Source organism: Bos indicus x Bos taurus, chromosome 7 (genome assembly GCF_003369695.1).
Source record: "Bos indicus x Bos taurus breed Angus x Brahman F1 hybrid chromosome 7, Bos_hybrid_MaternalHap_v2.0, whole genome shotgun sequence".
NCBI classification, from domain to species: Eukaryota; Metazoa; Chordata; class Mammalia; order Artiodactyla; family Bovidae; genus Bos; species Bos indicus x Bos taurus.
In genome coordinates, this window is record NC_040082.1 from 42,459,213 (window position 1) to 42,480,421 (window position 21,209).

Sequence of the window (21,209 nt, forward strand, 5' to 3'; positions counted from 1 at the left end):
TGTTGAAATTAAGTGTGGTACTGCTGCTGCTGCTGCTAAGTCGCTTCAGTCGTGTCCGACTCTGTGCGACCCCATAGAAGGCAGCCCACTAGTCTATAATTTAACAATTCTTTGTCTGGTTACCTACCTCTAAGAAGCTATTTCTCAAGTCCATGTCAGGCCATATATGAGTTTGTTTATTGAAATTTTTTTTGTGTTGCAGGGAGTTGGAGGTAAACTATGTGTTCCATCATTAAGAAAATTGATGGCTCTAATATGGAATATACTATAATGATATACAGCAGTTAGAAACAATGAGGAAAATGTACATATGATAACATAGTTATAGCTCAAGAACATCAGACTGAGTAAGCAAAGAAGCTGAATGAGATCTATGGCAAAATATTTTGTGGGTTTAAAACATAATATACAAAGAAATACTATATATCTTTCAAGGATACTTATATGTCCAATGACATTTACACAATGCATTAAATAAAAACTGGGATCCATGTGGAGATAAAAGGGAGGAGCTGACTCATTGGCTAAGACCCTGATGCTGGGAAAGATTGAAGGCAGGAGGAGGAATGGGCGACAAACAATGAATGATTGGATGGCATCACTGCCTCAATGGAGATGAGTTTGAGCAAACTCTGGGAGAAGCCTGGTGTGCTGCAATCTATAGGATCACAAAGAGTCATACACGACTTAGCAACTGAACAATAACAACAGCAGACCTAAGATGATATTATGCCTTAAACTGTACTATGAAATCAACTCTGTGGCAGTGGGAACCATACACACATTTACTCACACAGAGAACACTTATTCATTCAACAGCACTTACTGAGCACCTATTTGAAGACAAAATCACCAAATCTCACCACATAAAATTAACCATGTTTAACATTTTGTATACCTGTGCTTTTTTCTCCACCTCCTTCTCCTATTTCTGAATTCTTGACTAACAAAGATTATACTATTCTGCTGAAACACATTTTTTCCTATTGAGTGATATCATTCCCAATGCTACAAAACTAGCTTTATTCCCATCCTGAAAAATGACCCATTCTCTTGACCACTATCATCTGCCTTTCTACTTCTGGTATCAAGACAACATTTTCAAATAACTTACTTTCACATTCACTTCTCAAGTTAGGACAGTTGCTACTTCTTCCAAACTTCCATGAAAGCTGTTTTTTTCAGAAGTTGCCAATTTTTTTTTTAATTTTAATAAAGCGGTATTTTCTCTGTTTAAATAGACACAGTTTATATATACCCTGGTATGTAGCATGATAGCAGGATCTAGGTACTAGGGCTACCGGAAGATTTTAGTACAGTCCTTGTGTTCTGGGAGATCACACTCTGGTTGAAAAGTAGACATGGAAATGGATACTTCTATGTGATGTTCTTATTAGAGAAATCAAATGTGACCAGGTGCTCCTGGAACTCACCTGGTAACTTTGGATTCAGGAGGACATTTTGGAGCCTCTCTCAGTCTGAGCATTGAAGGTGAATCCCTTAAATAACATTAAAAAATTCTAAACAAGTAGCTTTCAAACTTAGTTGCACATCTGGCTTAACAAATACTAATACCTAGGCCCTACCCAAGACCAGTGAAATCACAATGTCTGGGATAGAACCTGGGCATGTATTGGAAGTTCCCCTTGAGATTCGAAGGTGCAGCCAGATCTGAGAAGCATGGATCTAGGCTGATAGACAAACATGAGTGAGGTTAAAGGGTGCAGAGTGGTAAGCCATGTGGATAGTAAGTGTCAGAGCCTCCAATCCTGGACTTTCTCATTTCAAAGAATGTTTTCAACCCCTCCTGTTGCTGCTTCCACACGACTGCAGTGTTTTTAGGACACGTGACATCATGTTGCAGTGAAGCAGTTCAGTGGTTTAGAACAATACAGTGCTGTTTGTGTTTCTGTTTGCTTCCATGGAGGGTCATAGTGGAGGAGTTCATGCTTGATGTCATTCTCACCCTGGGACCCAGGCTTGTGGAGCTTCCACTGTTTGGAGCCAGTTCCTCTGTCAGGGGAGGGAGGATAGTGAATTGTACACCAGTTCTCACACTTCTACCTGCATGTGACTCATGACACTTCTGCCTACATGCACAGGCCAGATCAAGCCTGGTGGCCATCTGACATCATGGGGGTGGGGAATGCTCCTTCACCATGAGCCTAAAGTTAGCTGAAACATTTGTAAAGGCAACTATCACCAAGTTCTCTGATATCAAGTTGCGCTTAATTGCCACAGGCAACCAGTTACATTCATCTGCCATTCCACAATTTAATATATCCTGGAAGTAGTGATCTCACTACATTTGGGCCAATTAGGATATCCCCAGGGGAACTGAATGCTGTACTTTTTCTTTCTTACGTCTAATACTTGCACTTTCAAGTTTTTAATCCAAGTTATGAACTTGCCAGAGTTGTGTTTCCAAGATTTCAGCACTTCCTGTATTATTCAGATGGAAACCATCTTAAATCTACAGAGGGTAAGTTTAGACTAACAATGACTCTTTGAAATAACCAGAACATGTATCCACACAGGCTCCATTTCTCCTTTTCTATTTGTGGATTGCCCCCACCCCTCAACCCACCCTAGCCAAGGACAATTTCCAAGGCCTATTGACTCATGCCTATTTCCTCCCATTTTTATTTCCTTTGCTTGTAAATTGAAACAGTGTTTCCTAATTCTTTATGGTTTCAAATAATTTACCCATTAGTAGTTTCATTTAATCCTCCCCAAGTCAAATTTATAGTGAATGGTTTATTCTTTTTTTTTTTTTTTTTACAGATGAAAAAAATGAGGTTTAGAGAGGTGAGATAAGATCTCAGGAGATTAGTTTCTCTTTTTCATGAACCAAAACATTCTTTCATTTATTCACTCAGCAAAAAATTATTATCTATTGGAAGTATTTGGCCAGCTGCAGAGAGAGCATATTCAGGGTCTCTTGTCTTAGAGGAGCGCTCTACTAAAGAAAGTGTTGTGTATATTCTGCATAGTGGGGTCTTTCTTCTCATGGTCATGACTGATCCTAAGGTTCTAACCACAGACCTGCTGCTGCTGCTGCTGCTAAGTCACTTCAGTCGTGTCCAACTCTGTGTGACTCCATAGACGGTAGCCCACCAGGCTCCCCCGTCCCTGGGATTCTCCAGGAAAGAACACTGGAGTGGGTTGCCATTTCTTTCTCCAATGCGTGAAAGTGAAAAAATAAAGTGAAGTCGCTCAGTCGTGTCTGAATCCTAGCGACCCCATGGACTGCAGCCCACCAGGCCGTTCCATCCATGGGATTTTCCAGGCAAGAGTACTGGAGTGGGGTGCCATTGCCTTCTCCAACAGACCTGCTAGTAAACTACAAACTAAGGTCTGACATGGGAAATAAGAACTGGGGGGGACTGGAGTCCTCTTTCAGGGCTATGGAATTTATAATTGAGAGAATGGGTCACTGAGCTTGGAGAGCTGAGGTGAGGTTCACAGAGAGGGGCTGGAATGTGTGATGTGGACCAGTAGCAAGCTGAGGTTATGAGGAAGATGATGAGGAGTGGTTCAGAGAGGTACAGGAAGAGAAGAGCAGAGCAAGTGATGCCTTGGAGGTGCCTGATGGGGCAGTGATTCCTGACCATAAGGGCCCTCGTCAAAAGTCACCTTTTTCCTGGGACAGTATGAGTGACCCACTGTCCTTGTCCTCAAGTAAGCTGTAACTTACTCTCTAGTACACTAGAGAGAAAAAGTTATATTGTGAGTTATATTTTTACCATACCCCCCTTTCTTTGCATACATAATGTAAAAGATAATACTTCTGTACAGGTTTGTAGTTGGGATTATATGTGAACAACACAGTACTTGGCACATAGTGGCAGCTGAGTATTACTTCCTTCCCATTTCTCTAACAAGCAGGGCTCTATGGAGCTAGAGAAGACTACTTGGAAGAAAGATGTAACAGAGGCTTGACCATGATGGATGGTAAATTAAGTGATCTTTCTCTTGACTTTCATTTCCAAGATTCATGATTCCCCGTGTCTCTGAACTAGCCTCTCCCAGTTAACCAATTTTCTTTACCTTGTACCAGTCTCTACAAAAGAATGGTTTAAATGACTGGCTGTACCCATCAACTCAGATGCTGGACTGGATCCACACAGGAAGGGATGGTTCCACAAAGGAAAGGCTGTTGAGTAGGCAGGGACAAGACACACCGTGCAACAGGTCTCTGTGTCTTCTGCTCTCCTCAACACTACCTAAATAGCAGCTACTTGAATAATAATTAACATTTGTTAGGTGTTCACTGTTTACCTGGTACTATGCTAAATGGTTTCCATGGATCATGTTGTTTAATATTCACAGCAGTCCAAGATGTAGGTACTATTATCTCCATTTTAGAGAGATGTAGTCGTGCTAAGGACTTCCCTGTAGCCCAAATGGTTAAGAATCTGCCTGTAGGGAAGGAGATCAGGGTTCAATCCCTGGGTTGGGAAGATCCTCTGGAGAAGGAAATGGCAGCCCACTCCAGTATTCTTGCCTGGAGAATCCCAGGGACAGAGCAGCCTGGCGGGCTACAGTCCACGGGGTCACAAAGAATTGGACACAACTGAGCAACTAGCGCATCCACATTCATCATTCACAGTTGTGCACAGAGAGGTTAAGTAAACTGCTCATAGCCACACAGCTGGTTGTGGTTGAGAAGGAATCCAGGCAGTCTGAATTCCCATCCCACAGAAAATCACAGAAAGTATGGAGGCTAATGCAAGGGTGATAAATGAGAGGAAGCTTGCTGAGGGGGGATCCTCGTTGTTGACAATAAGCAGAAGCTACCCTTTTCCTCCCACTAAGAGAGTCCATAAAAATAGCTCCCTTTTCAGGCTAAAATCATTTCCTGATTTCAAGAGTCATAGACTGTGTAAGTTAGAGGAAATTTAGAGACCTTACAACTAGTTAGCTCTTAAAAATATTTCCCAGTTATGAGTTTTTTTTATAAGTTTTACTTTCAGGTTCCATGATCATACACAAAAGATAGAAATCAACTATATTTCAGTTAAAAAAAGAAAGACAGTGAGTTCCTCTTCGCCCTCATGACTCCTTCATGTGGCTTTTCAGGTCCTTGGTGATCTGACCCCAGCCTGTGTTTCAGCATGCTAACTGGTGCTTCCACTTCTTTCCTCTGATTCAAGTTCAGACATAGTGAAATACACCATCCCCCGCCTCATCCCCCTCCCAACATAAATCAATAATACTTGGATCACTCCATGATCTCATTGTTAGTCTACAAAGCCCTGTGTGGTGGTGGTGGTTGTTTTTTTTTTTTTTTTCCCATCTTTTTCTTTTTGGAGAGAATGTTTAAGTTCTACCTTTTCTTTAAAATATTATAATATGCATGTTTAAGTGTTAGTAGCTCAGTCATTGGAGAAGGCAATGGCACCCCACTCCAGTACTCTTGCCTGGAAAATCCCATGGACAGAGGGGCCTGGTGGGCTGCAGTCCATGGGGTTGCTAAGAGTTGGACACGACTGCGAGACTTCACTTTCACTTCTCACTTTCATGCATTGGAGAAGGAAATGGCAACCTACTCCAGTGTTCTTGCCTGGAGAATCCCAGGGATGGTGGAGCCTGGTGGGCTGCCGTCTATGGGGTCCCACAGAGTCAGACATGACTGAAGCGACTTAGCAGCAGCAGCAGTAGCAGCAGCAGCTCAGTCACGTCAACTATTTGAGACCACATGGACTTTAGCCCGCCAGGCCCCACTGTACATAGGATTCTCTAGGCAAGAATACTGGAGTGGATTGCCATTCCTTTCTCCAAATATACATCTTTAGATAGCTTAAATAATATAATAAACACTTTAATACCTGAAATTCTTTAGTTAGGCTGAAATGCCTTGCAGCTATCACCACTGGTAGGCTCCTTCCTCTGCCTGAAATCCTTCTACTCTACCCCAGTCCTCTCCAATGTCCTTTAGGTCTAGGCTTAGAAAGTGTCCTTGACCGTCTTCTTCCACCTAAAACTTGGGCTAGGAATCTTTTCCTAACACTCCTTTCCCTGTCACATCTTATCACAGTGTTCTCTGTTGTCTGTTAATTTGCTCGTCTCCCATTAGGAAGCACCAGCCTCTGAGCTTGTTAAGGACAAGATTGGCTGGGCTAACATTGCAACCTGACACACAGCGAGAACTCAGTATATAATTTAGAGGTTGACAGTTCTTTACTGTGAAGACCAGATAGTAAACATTTCTGGGTGTGTGGACCATACCGTATCTGTCCCATTCACTCAGTTCTGCCACTGCAGCATGAAAGCAGCCAGATAAAATAAGTAAATGCATGAACATGGTTGTGTTGCAGTAAGACTCTTTTTTGCATGGGCTGGATGTGGTCCGTGGGCCATAGTCTGCTGACTCCCACTATAACTGATGAAGAAATGAACACATTAAAATGAATGAGTGGGATTACATTTAACCAGAGAGGAATTACCACAAGGAGCCCTTTATCAGAAAACGTGGACTCTATTTTCTTTCTGTTACTTGAAAGATTTGTATCCTCTGTGGCTTCCAAGGCCTTGTCTTAAAATGGCGCCTGAAGATACCACCTCTCCTTTAAGATTTGAAACTATCAGGTCCTTAAGAGTAATCTATGTCTTATTTGTCCTTACTCCCAGAGCCCAGAGTCTAGCAGAATTCCCACATGCCTAGAGTAAAATAGGTGACAATCACTAGTTGGGGCAAAGCAGATGATTGGTAAAGCAGATAGTTGGGCTAGATAATAGTATAAACTCCTAAAACTAAGTGTTAGTTAGTCCTCCAGACAAATAACTGCTATGCAGAGGTCCTTTTAGGTTTAGACTTGGGGTCTTTTGGTTCCAAATGATGGAAGACTCAACACAAACTGGTTGAAGCCCAAAGGGAATTTACTGGCACATTGATGTGCCTTGTTTCAGAGGGTCAAACCTTGTCAGAAATCCACTCTAGGGCTCCACTTGCCTTCTGCTTGATTGGTTCTCTTATCAGAGAGGCTTCAGCCATTGGTGGAATGATGACTAATATTGGCTTCATTCTTTTGTCCACACAGTTCAAAGCCAGGTGGAAAACAGGAAAATCCCTATTCTCAAGAGCTCCAGTAAATGTGACAAGACTGTGTGTCCTTGGCTTTGTTTGGGTTGCCTCTCCATCCTTGAGCCAATCACCACAAATGAAATCAATGCCAGCTGAACTTTGTTGACTGAGAAAGAGGGAGAGCTTATTCTCCAGAGGCAAATTGCATGCACATGAAGTGAATACACTGCGTACGCAGAGAAGGTGGCAAACACATGAAGCATCCAGAACTGCTATGGCACCCCTCCCCAAAACAGTATGCTTTCATACGATGATACAAGCTGCTGCTGCTGCTGCTGCTAAGTCGCTTCAGTCATGTCCAACTCTATGCAACCCCATAGACAGCAGCCCACCAGGCTCTGCCATCCCTGGGATTCTCCAGGCAAGAACACTGGAGTGGGTTGCCATTTCCTTCTCCAATGCATGAACGTGAAAAGTGAAAGTCAAGTCGTTCAGTCACGTCTGACTCTTAGTGACCCCACAGACTGCAGCCTACCAGGCTTCTCTGTCCATGGGACTTTCCAGGCAAGAGTACTGGAGTGCAGTGTCATCGCCTTCTCCAATGATACAAGTTAACTATCCAGAATTAGGATGTTTATGAATCCCTGACGTTTGTCCACTGAAGCTATCTTAGGAAGAGAAAACATTCAAGCTTATTCACATTTTCTAATGTGGGCACTTCTAAATACCTAATTACTATTAACATTTTCACTTATAAAATAAAGGTACATGTACTTCTTTAAAAATACACTTAATATATTTTAGAACAGCTTTAGAGTTATAGAAAAATTCTGAAGAGTGTGCAGGGAGTTCCCATATAGCCAATATTTAGTTTCCCCTATTGTTAACATCTTCCGTAAGTGTGGTATATTCATGACAGCTACTGAGTGAACATTGATAATTATTATTACCCAAAGTCCAAAGATTTCCTTAGTTTTTATGTAATGGCCTTTCTCTCTTCCAGGATTCCATTCAGGATACCACATTACTTTCAGTCGCTGTGTCCCATTGGCTCCTCTTAGCTCTAAGTTTTTTTAGACTCTCCTTATTTTTGGTGACCTTCACAGTTTTCAGAAACACTTGTCAGCCCCTTATTTAATTGTGTCTGATGGTTTTCTTGTGTCTAGACTTAGGTTGAGGAGAAGGCAATGGCATCCCACTCCAGTACTCTTGCCTGGAAAATCCCATGGACGGAGGAGCCTGGTAGGCTGCAGTCCATGGGGTTGCACAGAGTCGGACATGACTGAGCGACTTCACTTTCACTTTTCACTTTCATGCGTTGGAGAAGGAAATGGTAACCCACTCCAGTGTTCTTGCCTGGAGAATCCCAGGGACGGTGGAGCCTGATGGGCTGCTGTCTATGGGGTTGCACAGAGTCAGACTCGACTGAAGTGACTTAGCAGCAGAAGCAAACTTAGGTTGTGAGTTCTTGGGAGGAGACCACAGAGGTAAATTGTGTCCCATTTACCTCGCATCTCTTAAACTGTCAACATAATTGATCTCTCTTGACATTTATCTTGACCTCCTGCCTCTGGCAGTGTTTGCCAGGTTTCTCCACTGGAAAGTTGGTCTTTTTCTCTCCCTCTCCATTCTGTATTTTCAGGGAGGAAAATCACCGTGTCCTGCCCACACTCGAGGAGGGGAGTTTTGCTTCACCTCCTTGAGGGGTGAGTATCTACATCAATTATTTGGAATTCTTCTGTGAAGATTTGTCTCTTCTCCCCCACAAACATATTGATTATTTACTATATCAGTATGGACTCACAGGTTTTTATCGTTTACTACTTTGGGTTATAAAACAGTACTACTTCTGTTCGGATTGTTCCAGCTCTGGTCATTGTGAACTCTCTCAGTTGTCTCCTCTGTCCTTTTTTAATAATCCTATTTTAAATTAATGGATTTTTTCTCCTGAGCATTCTCTACTTCCTAGCACTGCAAGAAGCTCCAAACAGATCTTAAATATTTCCTGCCTCACTCCCAGAATCAGCCATTTTCCCAAGATGCTCTAGTTCCTTTTGTTGGAGAGCAATGTTGAAAACTAAGTTCTGGGTGCTAATTGTGCTCAATATGTACATTTAAGAAAATATATTCTAAATGCCATAGAGTATGTTAAATTATTTAGAAGAATCTAGTTATTTTAAAAGACTTATTACTAAAAATATAGTCAATTCCATAATTTCCTTTGCATAAAATTTTAACTTCTTGAGATCTTTCTTTTCTTCTTGAAATATTGTTTTTACATCTGTATTACTATTACTATGCTTATGCTGATAGTGTTTGGTTAATTTAGACATTAAATATTGACCTCATATAAGTGCAAATAGTATTTGCCTCTCTTCCACCACCACCCTACTTTCTGTCTGCCCATCTTCCCATGATGCCATATGACAATTTTCTGTCAAATCAGTAGCAAGATTTTCTGTTATTGTGACCATCATTTCCCCCTCTGACTTTTGGAAGCATTCCTGCATTATTTTCTAGATTATCTATTTAGAAGACCAATGCCTTTCTGATACTAAACACTTTCAATACAATATGTATTTCTTTGTTTTCACTCTGGAGCCTTTTAATATCTTCTTCTTATGTCTAATATTCTCATATTTCATGATAACATACTATTTTTGTGGGGATCTTTTTTCATGAAATTTAAGATTTGGTTGGCCCTCCCAATGAAGACTCATTTTTGTTCGTTACAAAAATTAAGAAAGCTATTTCTTTAATAATTTCCTCCTCTCTGTTTTCTGTTTTAATATTCTGAAACATCCCTAACCATTAGACTTTATAAGTAAGGTTATGTTTTCTAGAAGACTTAAGTTTATTTTTCAAACCTTCCATAACATTTTGGTGTGAGTATAGTCTTTTTAATTTCTAAGATATCTTTCTCTTCTCTGATGTTTTCTTTTTTATAGTTTCTCTGTCCCTTCTCCTTTTTCCTTGAAAGATACTTGTGACTTTTTTTGTTTGTTTGCTTGCTTGTTTTCTTCTGCTTTCTTTGATGTCTATGTATCCTTTTCATATGGAAGACTTTCCTGAAATGTCTGGAGATGGAAATGGCAACCCACTCCAGTATTCATGCCTGGAAAATCCCACGGACAGAGGAGCCTGGTAGGCTGCAGTCCATGGGGTCACTAAGAGTCAGACACAACTGAGCGACTTCACTTTCACTTTTCACTTTCATGCATTGGAGAAGGAAATGGCAACCCACTCCAGTATTCTTGCCTGGAGAATCCCAGGGACAGAGGAGCCTGGTGGGCTGCCGTCTATGGGGTCGCGCAGAGTCAGCCATGACTGAAGCGACTTAGCAGCAGCTGGAGATCCTCAGATGTCTATTTATACCTAAAAGTGAAGGCCTAAACACTAATTAGGAGAGGTGCATACAGGACTTAAACTCATGCTCTGATGGATGGCTTTATTGAAGGGAGGTTGGGTGATATTGTTGGGACAATGAAACTCTCAGTATCTTTGAGTGTTTTATTTGGACCATTCAGTTTATTCAGATTTTATATCCCCCAGGTACCTGGGAATGAGGTGAGAAAGAATTCCACAGTTTAGTGAGCATTGGTCGAAAGGACTTTCTCTGAATCCCTCTATGTTCATCCCTTCCTCCCTGTTCTGCCTTCTCTGAGTCCAGTGTTTCCCCAATATTTGTATATTCATTAATCCTTCAGTGTGAGAAATGTGAAGGTTTAAGGCTCATTTGGTTGGTTACAGTTAAATGAGATATATATATATTTTTTAATTCCAGAACATTTGTGCATCCTTAAATTCCCTCTCTGGGGCTAGATAGGAGCTAGACACTGATATACTTGGTCTTATGGTGTATTGCCCTAAGGGTCACAGATCAAAGGAGTATGCAGTGATTAAGATCAGGGGCTTTGGAGTCAGAAAGTCTTGGCTTGAGTTCTGTTTCTACTATATTTTTGCTGTGAATGTCATTTCTTTAGCTCCCTTTAGCCTCAGTTTCCTCATCTGTTAAATAGGAAAAATATCTATTTCTCAGGGTTGTGAGGATTAAATATAATACATCTACATCATTAGCATTAGCAGAGTGCCTATCATTTAAGCATCCAGTAACTAATGAAATAAATCTATTTTAGAAAACACATCTGATAGGTGAGCATTGATTTTATTCCTCATCTAACTGATTCTGCAGTCCTGGATATATTGCTGAATCCATAGAGTCCAGAAGCGCCATAAGTATCACGAGATTCAAGCCCTGAAATCTGGTTCGTGAATTGTCTTGTGTGCTCTTCCCCATCAAGTGGTTTCACTACAAGTGGTGGAATTGGGCCCAGACGTGGACTTTTTTGTTATCTGAGCCTGTCTGGTATTTATCACCATATGCTTCCTCTATTGAATCTCTTCTTTCCTTGCCCAGTAAACTTTAATGGTATTTTTGGCTCATGTGATGGTTGATGGCAGCCCTGCTTTTATTTCTTTATTTTTTTAATTTAATATTTTTTCTTTAAACTTTTAAATTTATTTTTGGCTGCACTGGGTCTTCACTGCTGCACATGGGCTTTCTTTAGTTGAGGTGAGTAGGGGCTACTCTCTATTGTAGTGTGAAGGTGTCTCACTGTGGTGATTTCTTGCATTGCAGAGATCAGGCTCTAGGGGTGGGTGGGCTTCGGTAGTTGTGGCACGTGGGCTTAGGGGCTCTGTGGCATATGGAATCTTCCTGGACCAGGGATCAAGCCTGTGTCCCCAGTACTGGCAGGCAGAAGCTCAACTACTGGGCCACTAGGGGAGTTCGACCCTGGTTTTACTTCTCCATTATTAGGGCAAGGGGGCTAAGGTTCTGGGAGAGGGAGAAACCAGAATGGCAGCAGAGCCAAATTCCCAAGTTCCCACAGTTTATGAGTGTGCATGTACATAAAATTGGTGCTCATGTACATGTAGGAAACCCCCTGTATAAGTGGACAACGGAGTCCATGCATGTCCACACCATCACTCCATGTGTCTGCACACACACTAATGGCCAGGAGAAATGTACTCAGCACATTTCATCATACATCCCAGATTGAGAGAGGCCATTCAGGAGAAAGAAAGGGAAGATTATGAGGCAAAAAGAGAAATGAAACCTAAAGGTCCCACCCTGTCAGCATTAACTGGAGTATAAGAAATGGAATTCGGACAGACAGACAGACAGACTCCTGACATCTGCAAACAGCCAAAATGTCCAAAGGGCCTCTGATTCTCTGGCTGGTGATTGAACTTGGGCGGCTTTGTCTGAGTAAGTGTTCTCAGTCCTTCCATCCAGGAGTCCCTGTGATGGATTCCCATGGCTGATCTATAAAACAGAAATCCATTGCATTCCTGCATCCACTCAGCTTCTCTTCTTGGAAGGTCTCTCTCCCTTTCTGTGACACAGGGTTTATCCTGAGATTGCTTTGGATGTTTTAGGGTGGGGGTATTTATGTTAATACCAGAAATGGCAATTTAAGAAGAAATATAGATAAGGGATGGGATAACATGGGGAAAAGAAATGTCCTTTACAGGCGTTACTAGCACAGTAAATGCCAGGGGGATTTGTTCTGCTAAGAGCTATTATTATAAATCATATTTTATCTTTATTTTTAGGATTTTTTATTTGCTTCTTGGTTTATTTTGCGGGGTGTCAAGTGTCCAGATAAGATTTACATTGTCCACACATCATCTCTGGCTTTTGGACGATGCAAATGTACACACTTGGTGTGGATTGGTGCAGACACTCACATCCTGAGTTATAGGACGGGATACTGTGGGCTGAGTTGAAGTCACATCTTGGTTATTATCCTTTGACACTGAAGACTATGGCCCTTTCATGTAAGAAAGGAGGGACCTGGATAAGACCAGTTTCCACAGTCTATGACTCTAGGACTAGACAACATCTAGCGACAGGGAGGCCTGGCGTGCTGCGATTCATGGAGTCGCAAAGAGTCGGACACGACTGAGCGACTGATCTGATCTGATCTGATGTGAATGTCCCTTGCAGTTTAAACAGTTCCTAGTTTCTGCACATGAGTCTTTCAGATGTGCTGCATGAGAAAACACCTGTATTTCAAGAAAACAAGCCTTTGTCTTATTGCTCTTTGCTTATTATTTTCCTCTATAACTCCATGCATTCTCAGGTCTCCACCTAAATCAGGCTTTTTTCTGACCACTGGTAGCCTCCAAACTGGTTTCAGTGAGTCTGCTATGAGTTCCTGTCCTCCCTGAAATCTCCCCATTAAAGAACTCATTACCCTGACCCTATAGTAGTTGTTCATTTAACCACCTCTCTCTCCGGATACGTGTGGGAGTTAATGGAATGAAAGCAGTTCCTGTCGCTTTCTTTATCACTGTTTTTGCCTGGCCTTATCTTGTCCTGTGGGCTGGCAGTGTGGAGGGTTTGGTGATGGTTGCTATGGTCACCTTTCCAGCTACTGGCTGGACACTGAGTGAGTGAGCTTCTCCAACCCTACTTGAAGAAGACAGTGCCTGGTGGATGATTTCTTTTGTTTTTTCAATTTGTGCCTTTTCTAAAATGACCCTTTAGAAGACACTGACTACTCAGACTCATTAAGGATCAGAGCTGAATCGCTCTTTAGAGATGCCAAATCAAACCCTTCACTCTGTCAATGATACAATTGAGCCCCAGATTGAGGAAACACCTTGGATAAGGCCACCAGCTAGAGAAGGAACCCAGCTGGTGCCAGAACCTAGACTGTACCCACCATTCTGGGTAATTGCTGAAAAGAGAAATTGATTTAATTTCTTTGTTTCAGGGTAATTTTGGAGCTGGAAAGAACAGTCTCTTTTCTATTTCTACATTCTGATATGCTTGGTGATTTGTTTTAATAGCTTATTTGTTTCATGTGGCCTTTAATGCTCCACCTCATGTGGACCTGAGAACTATTTCTGAGGTGAGCACGATCTCTCCCCTTTGCCGCATGAAGATAATGAGGTCAGGATTATTGTGGCTTTCCTCCAGAGAACACAAAAGCAGTAACTGGCAGAATGAGGTTTTCATTGTAAGCATAATGGGTGTTTTTCTGCCACGCCTGCTTCCTTTTTTTAACATTAATTTTTGACAAATAAGTAATACAGAAATACCCTTGGTGAAACAACTAAATTGTTATAAAGCTAATATCCCCTTTGACACTACTACCCTCAACCCCAGTCTCCAATCAAGGCAATGCTGACTCAGTGAGTTGGATGTGTGTCCTGTCAGCCACTTTTCTATGCATTTACTTTCATATGTCTGTGCCCGCAAATCCTGCAAACATTTTTTTTCAATGGTTTTGTATTTTAAATGTCATTTTGAAATGTCCACTTTTTGTGCATTAATAAGCCTTGGAGTTTTCACACCATTAGTTATCAATCTGTCTCATCCTATTAATCTTGTACGTGTGGCTCAATGGAAGGACGGCGCCATAGGTTAGCCGCTACCCACGTACACATGTTCGTTCCGTCGCACACATATGACCTGGCAGTAAACATTTTCAGATTGCCTTCCTTGTGCATGTGTGCTTTTCTGCAGCAGAAAACACACCATGAAAATTTTCAGGCTTAGTTCCATTTGAGTGTTAACCAAAACTGCAAAATTGCCCCAGAGTGTGGCTGTACCAATTCACATCCCATTTCACTCCAGGTTACTCCAGTCATTTGCTTGATTCCTGACTGGGCAACACTTGATATCATCAGTGTTCTAAATTTTTGCCAGTCTGATAGGGGAAATTTACTGGCCACTCATATTTCCTCATCTGTCTATGAATTGCCTGTTTTGTCCTTTGCCAGTTTGTTTCTATCTGGAAAAGGCTTTCCTTAGTGAATATGGGGTGCCTCCTTCTGTACTGTGATAGTTGGGAAAACAAGCTGTTGAATCTCCAGTGGAAATAATTCTGTCACATATTTTAAAAATTAATTTACCAACTAGTTCTGAGAACAAGCTCATATTTTAGAAATTATTGGTCTTTGGTGCACATGTTCTGCACTGCTATGACAGTTGAGGATGATGACAATTATTCCCCGCCCTGCCCCCCACCCCCCACCCCCTGGCTTCATGGGGTGGGGCAAAATGGGCTTCTACAGCATTTACAATGTGTGGAATATCTACTGTGGTGAGGTAAAGAGACGACAGGTTCAGAGAAGGTCCCAGGCAGGTCTGAATTTACAATGACCTTTCATCCTGAGAGCAAACTTTGGAAAACCCAGCATGCACATCCTTTGGCTTTCTACCTGGGCCACTGTTAGGACTCATGCTCATCTTCTCTCAGATAAGGATAGCTGGAAGTTGCTGACTGCTGTGCCAGGGAGGAACACAGTGCTGCTGGCCACGTCTTACACAATTCAGCCATTGGGGTTAACAGAGTTAGTGAATGGAGAGTCTTACAGGAGGGCACCTTGAAGAAAATAATGAGCAGAGATCAAGGTACTCAAGAAGGAGCAGGATGTCATCCTGACGATCTGGAGCTATGGCCTGCCTGGCTGTCCCTTCAATAGCTTGGTTTGATTGAGAACAATCACTGATGATCAATTAAACCAAAGGGCTTAATATTTGCAGCAGTGGAAAAGTTTCGTAGATTCTCACAGATGGAAGTTATCTTAGAAAAGGCACAGAGTGAGTGTTCAGTGACCTTGGTTGTCATTTGACCTTGACCTTGGTTGTACATTACCACGGGCCTCAGTCTTGAGATTCTGACTCAGGTTGGGCAAGATAACAAGTATTTTTAACAAGCTCCGCAGGCCATGCTGATGATCAGTTGAAATTGGGAAACACAGATATTGCATTTCTAAAATGGTAATATATTCCATTGCATATAGCTAACATGATCAACATAATCTTCTAGCACCTTTAAGTCACATTTGCCATTCTAAAGAATTCCTATGATTCCTCTCCAGTTCTAACTTAAAAAAAAAAAAACCACAAACTTCCACCTTATTTCATATTCTCTAACAACAAACACATGGTCTAGAGCAATTAATTTCTGAGCAAACTCCAGGAGATAGTGAAAGACAAGGAAGCCTGGCATGCTGCAGTCCATGGGGTCACAAAGAGTTAAACACAACTTAGTGACCAAACAACAACAGCCTGTCTCCCTGCCATAGTACACTCTGGGGTCAAAGACAGCGGGAGACCCATTTGAGGCATTCATGTCAGTAGTACATGATCACTGCCTATTGACATACACTGGGTAGAATGCTACTTACACCTGTTTATATGAGAGTACTGTTAGATTGACTTTACTTTCACTTTTCACTTTCATGCATTGGAGAAGGAAATGGCAACCCACTCCAGTGTTGCCTGGAGAATCCCAGGGATGGGGGAGCCTGGTGGGCTGCCATCTATGGGGTCGAACAGAGTTGGACATGACTGAAGCGACTTAGCAGCAGCAGCAGTTAGATTGAAGGGTCAGAATTTTCCACTGGAGAATTTATTTTATTGAATGGTACTCAAGGTCAGCAAATCTGCAAATTAGCAAATTAATCAGCAAATCTGCAGCAGAAATGGGTTCAGACTCATGTAGTCAGCTGCTCCCACTTTATGGATAGCAGAATGTGAAGTTAGGAGCTTAGTGGCAGCAAAGGACAGGCCAGAATTTGGGCTAAAGAAACATACAATACAACCTTCTTCATCTTCCTGGAAGCATCTGCATGCATGATCCCTGTGGAGCATATTTGAGAGATTTCAATACCTCACAACTTAATTTTCTCATCTTTCCTCACAGCTCCGGCAGCATCACAGACTGTTGTGAGAGCATTTTTGGGTCAGCCAGTGACTTTGCCGTGTACATACTCATCCTGGTCTCCGCATAGTAATAGCATGTGCTGGGGCAGAGGCCAGTGTCCCAAGTCCAAATGCGATGACGAGCTTCTCTACACTGATGGGACAAAGGTGGTCTCAAGCAAGTCACCAAAATACCAACTTCGGGGGATTATCCAGAGAGGGGATGTCTCCTTGACCATCATGGACACCAATGAAGGTGACCAGAATGTGTACTGCTGTCGCATAGAGGTGCCTGGCTGGTTCAATGATGTGAAGAGGAACATCCGCCTGGATCTGAGGAGAGGTGAGCACACAGAGGTTGTGTCTGTGGGTGGAGAAGTTCGTGTTGGGTCATGGAGTCAGAGGGTGGTGGCAGAGAGACTAAACTGCTTAAGCAGTGAGTGGACAGATTAAACCTGAGATGTGTTTGTGTCTACAGGAGCCACAGTCTGGAGCAATTGCCTGTGGGAGCTGAGGAACCCACAGAAATGAATGAAAGGGTAGAGGGTGAGGAGTAGGGCATGGGGAAAAGAACCAGTGAAATTCAAGGTCAATATGAAGAGGGCAGCTGCTTCTTGCCTAGGGAACTGAAGAAATTTGGGCCCAGGGCTTTCAGAGCTGCCAGTTTTTATGTGAACTGTATTGATTTTTGCATGTTGGCAAAGATCACAAAACTTTTACAAACACTGAGTGAACAAAATACAGTGTTTTGTTCATGCATTGCTGTTGCTGCTAAGTCGCTTCAGTCGTGTCCGACTCTGTGCGACCCCATAGACGGCAGCCCACCAGGCTCCCCCGTCCCTGGGATTCTCCAGGCAAGAACACTGGAGTGGGTTGCCATTTCCTTCTCCAATGCATGAGAGTGAAAAGTGAAAGTGAAGTTGCTCATTTGTGTCCGACTCCCAGTGACCCCATGGACTGCAGCCTACCAGGCTCCTCCATCCATGGAATTTTCCAGGCAAGAATACTGTGTTTATGCATTAGCTTCATCCATAAACCAACAGTGGGCTACTTCCAGTGAGGGGAAAGGGCAGGAGATTTGGAGACAATCATAAATAGCAGTTTTCAGCTGGTTTTTCCTTCTGCTACTATCAGCTGCTTTTGATGAAATTTGAAATATGGCAAAACTCCTAAAGATTTGAGCTGCATGCATGCATGCAGGGTCTATGGTTCAATTACATAAACAATAATCACCATTCCTGCTAGTCTGGAATGGAGCCTCTCAAAGGCAGCTCTGTGCTCAGCCCGCACCAAAGACCAAGGATTCTTGGGCTCTGTTCTTAATTGGACTGGCATCTCAGAAGGCAAGGTCTCACTAGCCATATGCATAAGAAGCTTCTCAGGTGACTCTCATGGGCTCTAAAATTTGAGAAGAACTGATGTGGATGCTTCTAGTTAGAGAAATTTGATAAGCATTAGTGTATTTTTCTCCCAAAGCAACTTTGTGAGATAGAAGGTATTATTTGGATTTGTTGAAGATAAATGATGCCAATCCAAGTCTTTGCTTTTCAAACCCGATATAACCAGTTATTAATATTATTTTATAAAATACTGGTTGACCTCAATACTCTATGACATCATTTCTCAGCTCACTTGAAACTAATGATGTCTTTCTGGTCCATTAGAGTTAATGGAAATTTGGCATATTTAAGAAAGGGTGGTATGTGTAGAATATCTGTTGCTAATGAACCCAAATTCAGATGTTTAGCAGGTGAGCAGTTTTGGCATGAATCAATCTTTACACTCTGAAATCATTTGTTTTAGATCTTGAGTTTTATTGTGGAAAGAACACCTAGAATAAGGTCTGTTCCCTTCACAGATTTTCAAGTGTACCATAAACAATTGTTAACATGGGTACAATGTGTGCAGCAAATTTCTAGAGCTTATTCACCTTGCTTGACTGAAATGTTATGCTTGGGTTTCCTTTTGATGCAATCATTTATGCCACATTTTTGCAACATCTACTAGGTAGATCTACTGTAGATCTACAAGGAACATCTACTAATACCATGATAGGTATTAGATTTGTAGAAGAGAACAACATAAATTCCAACTTTTCTCTTGTGGAGATTACAATGTACTAGGAGAAGCAGACATTATATAACAATCAACAAATAAATGTGTCTTTAGGAAATGCTACAAAGTCCGCGGTCAAGTCAGTCAGTTCAGTTCAGTTGCTCAGTTGTGTCTGACTCTTTGCGACCCCGTGAATCTTAGCATGCCAGGCCTCCCTGTCCATCACCAACTCCCAGAGTTCACTCAGACTCACGTCCATTGAGTTGGTGATGCCATCCAGCCATCTCATCCTCTGTCGTCCCCTTCTCCTCCTGCCCCCAATCCCTCCCAGCATCAGAGTCTTTTCCAATGAGTCAACTCTTCGCATGAGGTGGCCAAAGTACTGGAGTTTCAGCTTCAGCATCATTCCTTCCAAAGAAATCCCAGGGCTGATCTCCTTCAGAATGGACTGGTTGCATCTCCTTGCAGTCCAAGGGACTCTCAAGAGTCTTCTCCAACACCACAGTTCAAAAGCATCAATTCTTTAGCATTCAGCTTTCTTCACAGTCCAACTCTCACATCCATACATGACCACTGGAAAAACCATAGCCTTGACTAGACTAACCTTTGTTGGCAAAGTAATGTCTCTGCTTTTCAACATGCTATCTAGGTTGGTCATAACTTTTCTTCCAAGGAGTAAGCGTCTTTTAATTTCATGGCTGCAGTTACCATCTGCAGTGATTTTGGAGCCCCAAAAAATAAAGTCTGATACTGTTTCCCTATCTATTTCCCATGAAGTGATGGGACCAGATGTGGTCAAGTATGAGTGTGCAAAAAACATTGTTATTGTAGACTGCGGATGACCTCTTTGCAGAAGTGACCTTTTAGCTGAGACATGAGGTTTAAAGAAGAGTCAGTCTAAGGAAGAGAGGGCCTAGGAAGCAGTCAGTACAAAGTTCCTCCAGAGGGAAGGTCAGTAATATAGTTTAAGAACCGAAGAAAGGCCTGTGGGCAAGGGAATGTGAGAACAGAGTGGAGGCATGGGGTTGAAAAGAAAGATCCAGATCAAGTGGGACCCTGTGGGTGGGGTTAGGGATTGGATCTTCACCAGAAGGGCAAGGAGAACCCAGTTAAAACAAAGTTTTAAGTTGGAGACTGACATAATTTGGTTTGTCATTGTCAAAGATTACTCTAGCTAGGGTGTAAAAAATAGGTTGGAAAGGCCAAGCGTAGATTTTAGAATCCCAGTTTTCCTAGGCATTTTGATGGTCCAGGCTCATGGACCAGGTGAGGCTATAGAAACACAGACAAAGGGATGGATGCCAGCAACACCTGTGGCGTTTCCCTCTTCCTCCGTCTCCACTTGGTACCAGACATATCGTGTATTGGTTACAGCCCCCACAACTACGCCCTCGACAACCACCCGCCGCCCAACCACAACCACCACCACCACCATCGCCACCACCACCGCCATGACAACAGCCACAGCCGTGCTTCCAACAACAGTCGTGACCACCTCTGACCTCACATCCACACCACCACTTCAGATGAGAACTACAGCTGCACTCACAACCACGGCCTCCATGTGCCCTCTGACAACACTGAGCTCCCTTCTGGAGGAAGACACGATACTGCTGACCCTTGAGCCTTCCACTGAGGGGCCCACCCTCACGGCAGGTACTTGGCTCACCTGGCCATTCTTTCCCTTCTGCTGCTCAGGTGTACCTTGGGTCCCTTGGCAAAGGGTTCTCCTACTGAATGGGGCAGCTCAGCAACTTGCTGTAGAGTCTGTGAGTATGTGTGTGTGTGTGTGCGTGCGTGCGCCTGTGTGTGTGCATGTGCATGTGTGTGCATGTGCATGTGTGTGTGTGTGCGCGTGTGTGTGTGCGTGTGTGTGTGTACATATGTGTGTGCGTGTGCGTGTGTGTGTGTGTGTGTGTGTGTGTGTGTGAGTTTGTCAGGGCTGGGCACCACAGACTGGGCATTTTAAACAACAAAAGTTTATTTCTCACAATTCTGGAGGCTAGAAGTCTGAGACTAAGGGGTCAGCAGGGTTGGTTTCTTCCGAGGTCTTTCTCCCTGATGGCTGTCTTCTCGCTTGGTACTCACATCCTCTTTCTCCTTTGTGTATCTGTGTCCTGATCTCCTCTTTATGTGAGAACATCAGTCATATTTGAGTAGGGCTGTCCACATAGTATCACTTTTACTTGTTTAAAGGCTCTATCTCCAAATATAGTCATGTTCTGAGTTACTGGAAATTAGGGCTTTAAATATGAATTTACAAGCAGGGGTGGGAGTGAGGCGGAGGTCAGAATTCATCCCATAACTCTGTGTGTGCATGTGTGTGTGTGTGGGGGGGGTGTAGTTTCATTAAATTGTTCCTTTTCATTGTTTTATGGTTTCCTTTTTTGTTCCTATTTT

At 42.6% G+C, this 21,209-nt stretch overlaps 1 protein-coding gene across 1 annotated transcript in view; it reads left to right on the top strand.

Annotated features, from left to right (window-relative positions):
• The first annotated feature begins 12,209 nt into the window (after nt 1-12,209).
• The window catches only part of LOC113895111 (T-cell immunoglobulin and mucin domain-containing protein 4-like), a 28,162-nt gene continuing 19,162 nt past the window's right edge, over nt 12,210-21,209 (top strand). Inside the window, exons 1-3 of the mRNA XM_027545852.1 lie at nt 12,210-12,299; nt 16,756-17,097; nt 20,184-20,465. Coding sequence (XP_027401653.1) covers nt 12,242-12,299; nt 16,756-17,097; nt 20,184-20,465 — 682 coding nt within the window. The 5' untranslated portion in view covers nt 12,210-12,241. The remainder of the gene's footprint in view (nt 12,300-16,755; nt 17,098-20,183; nt 20,466-21,209) is intronic.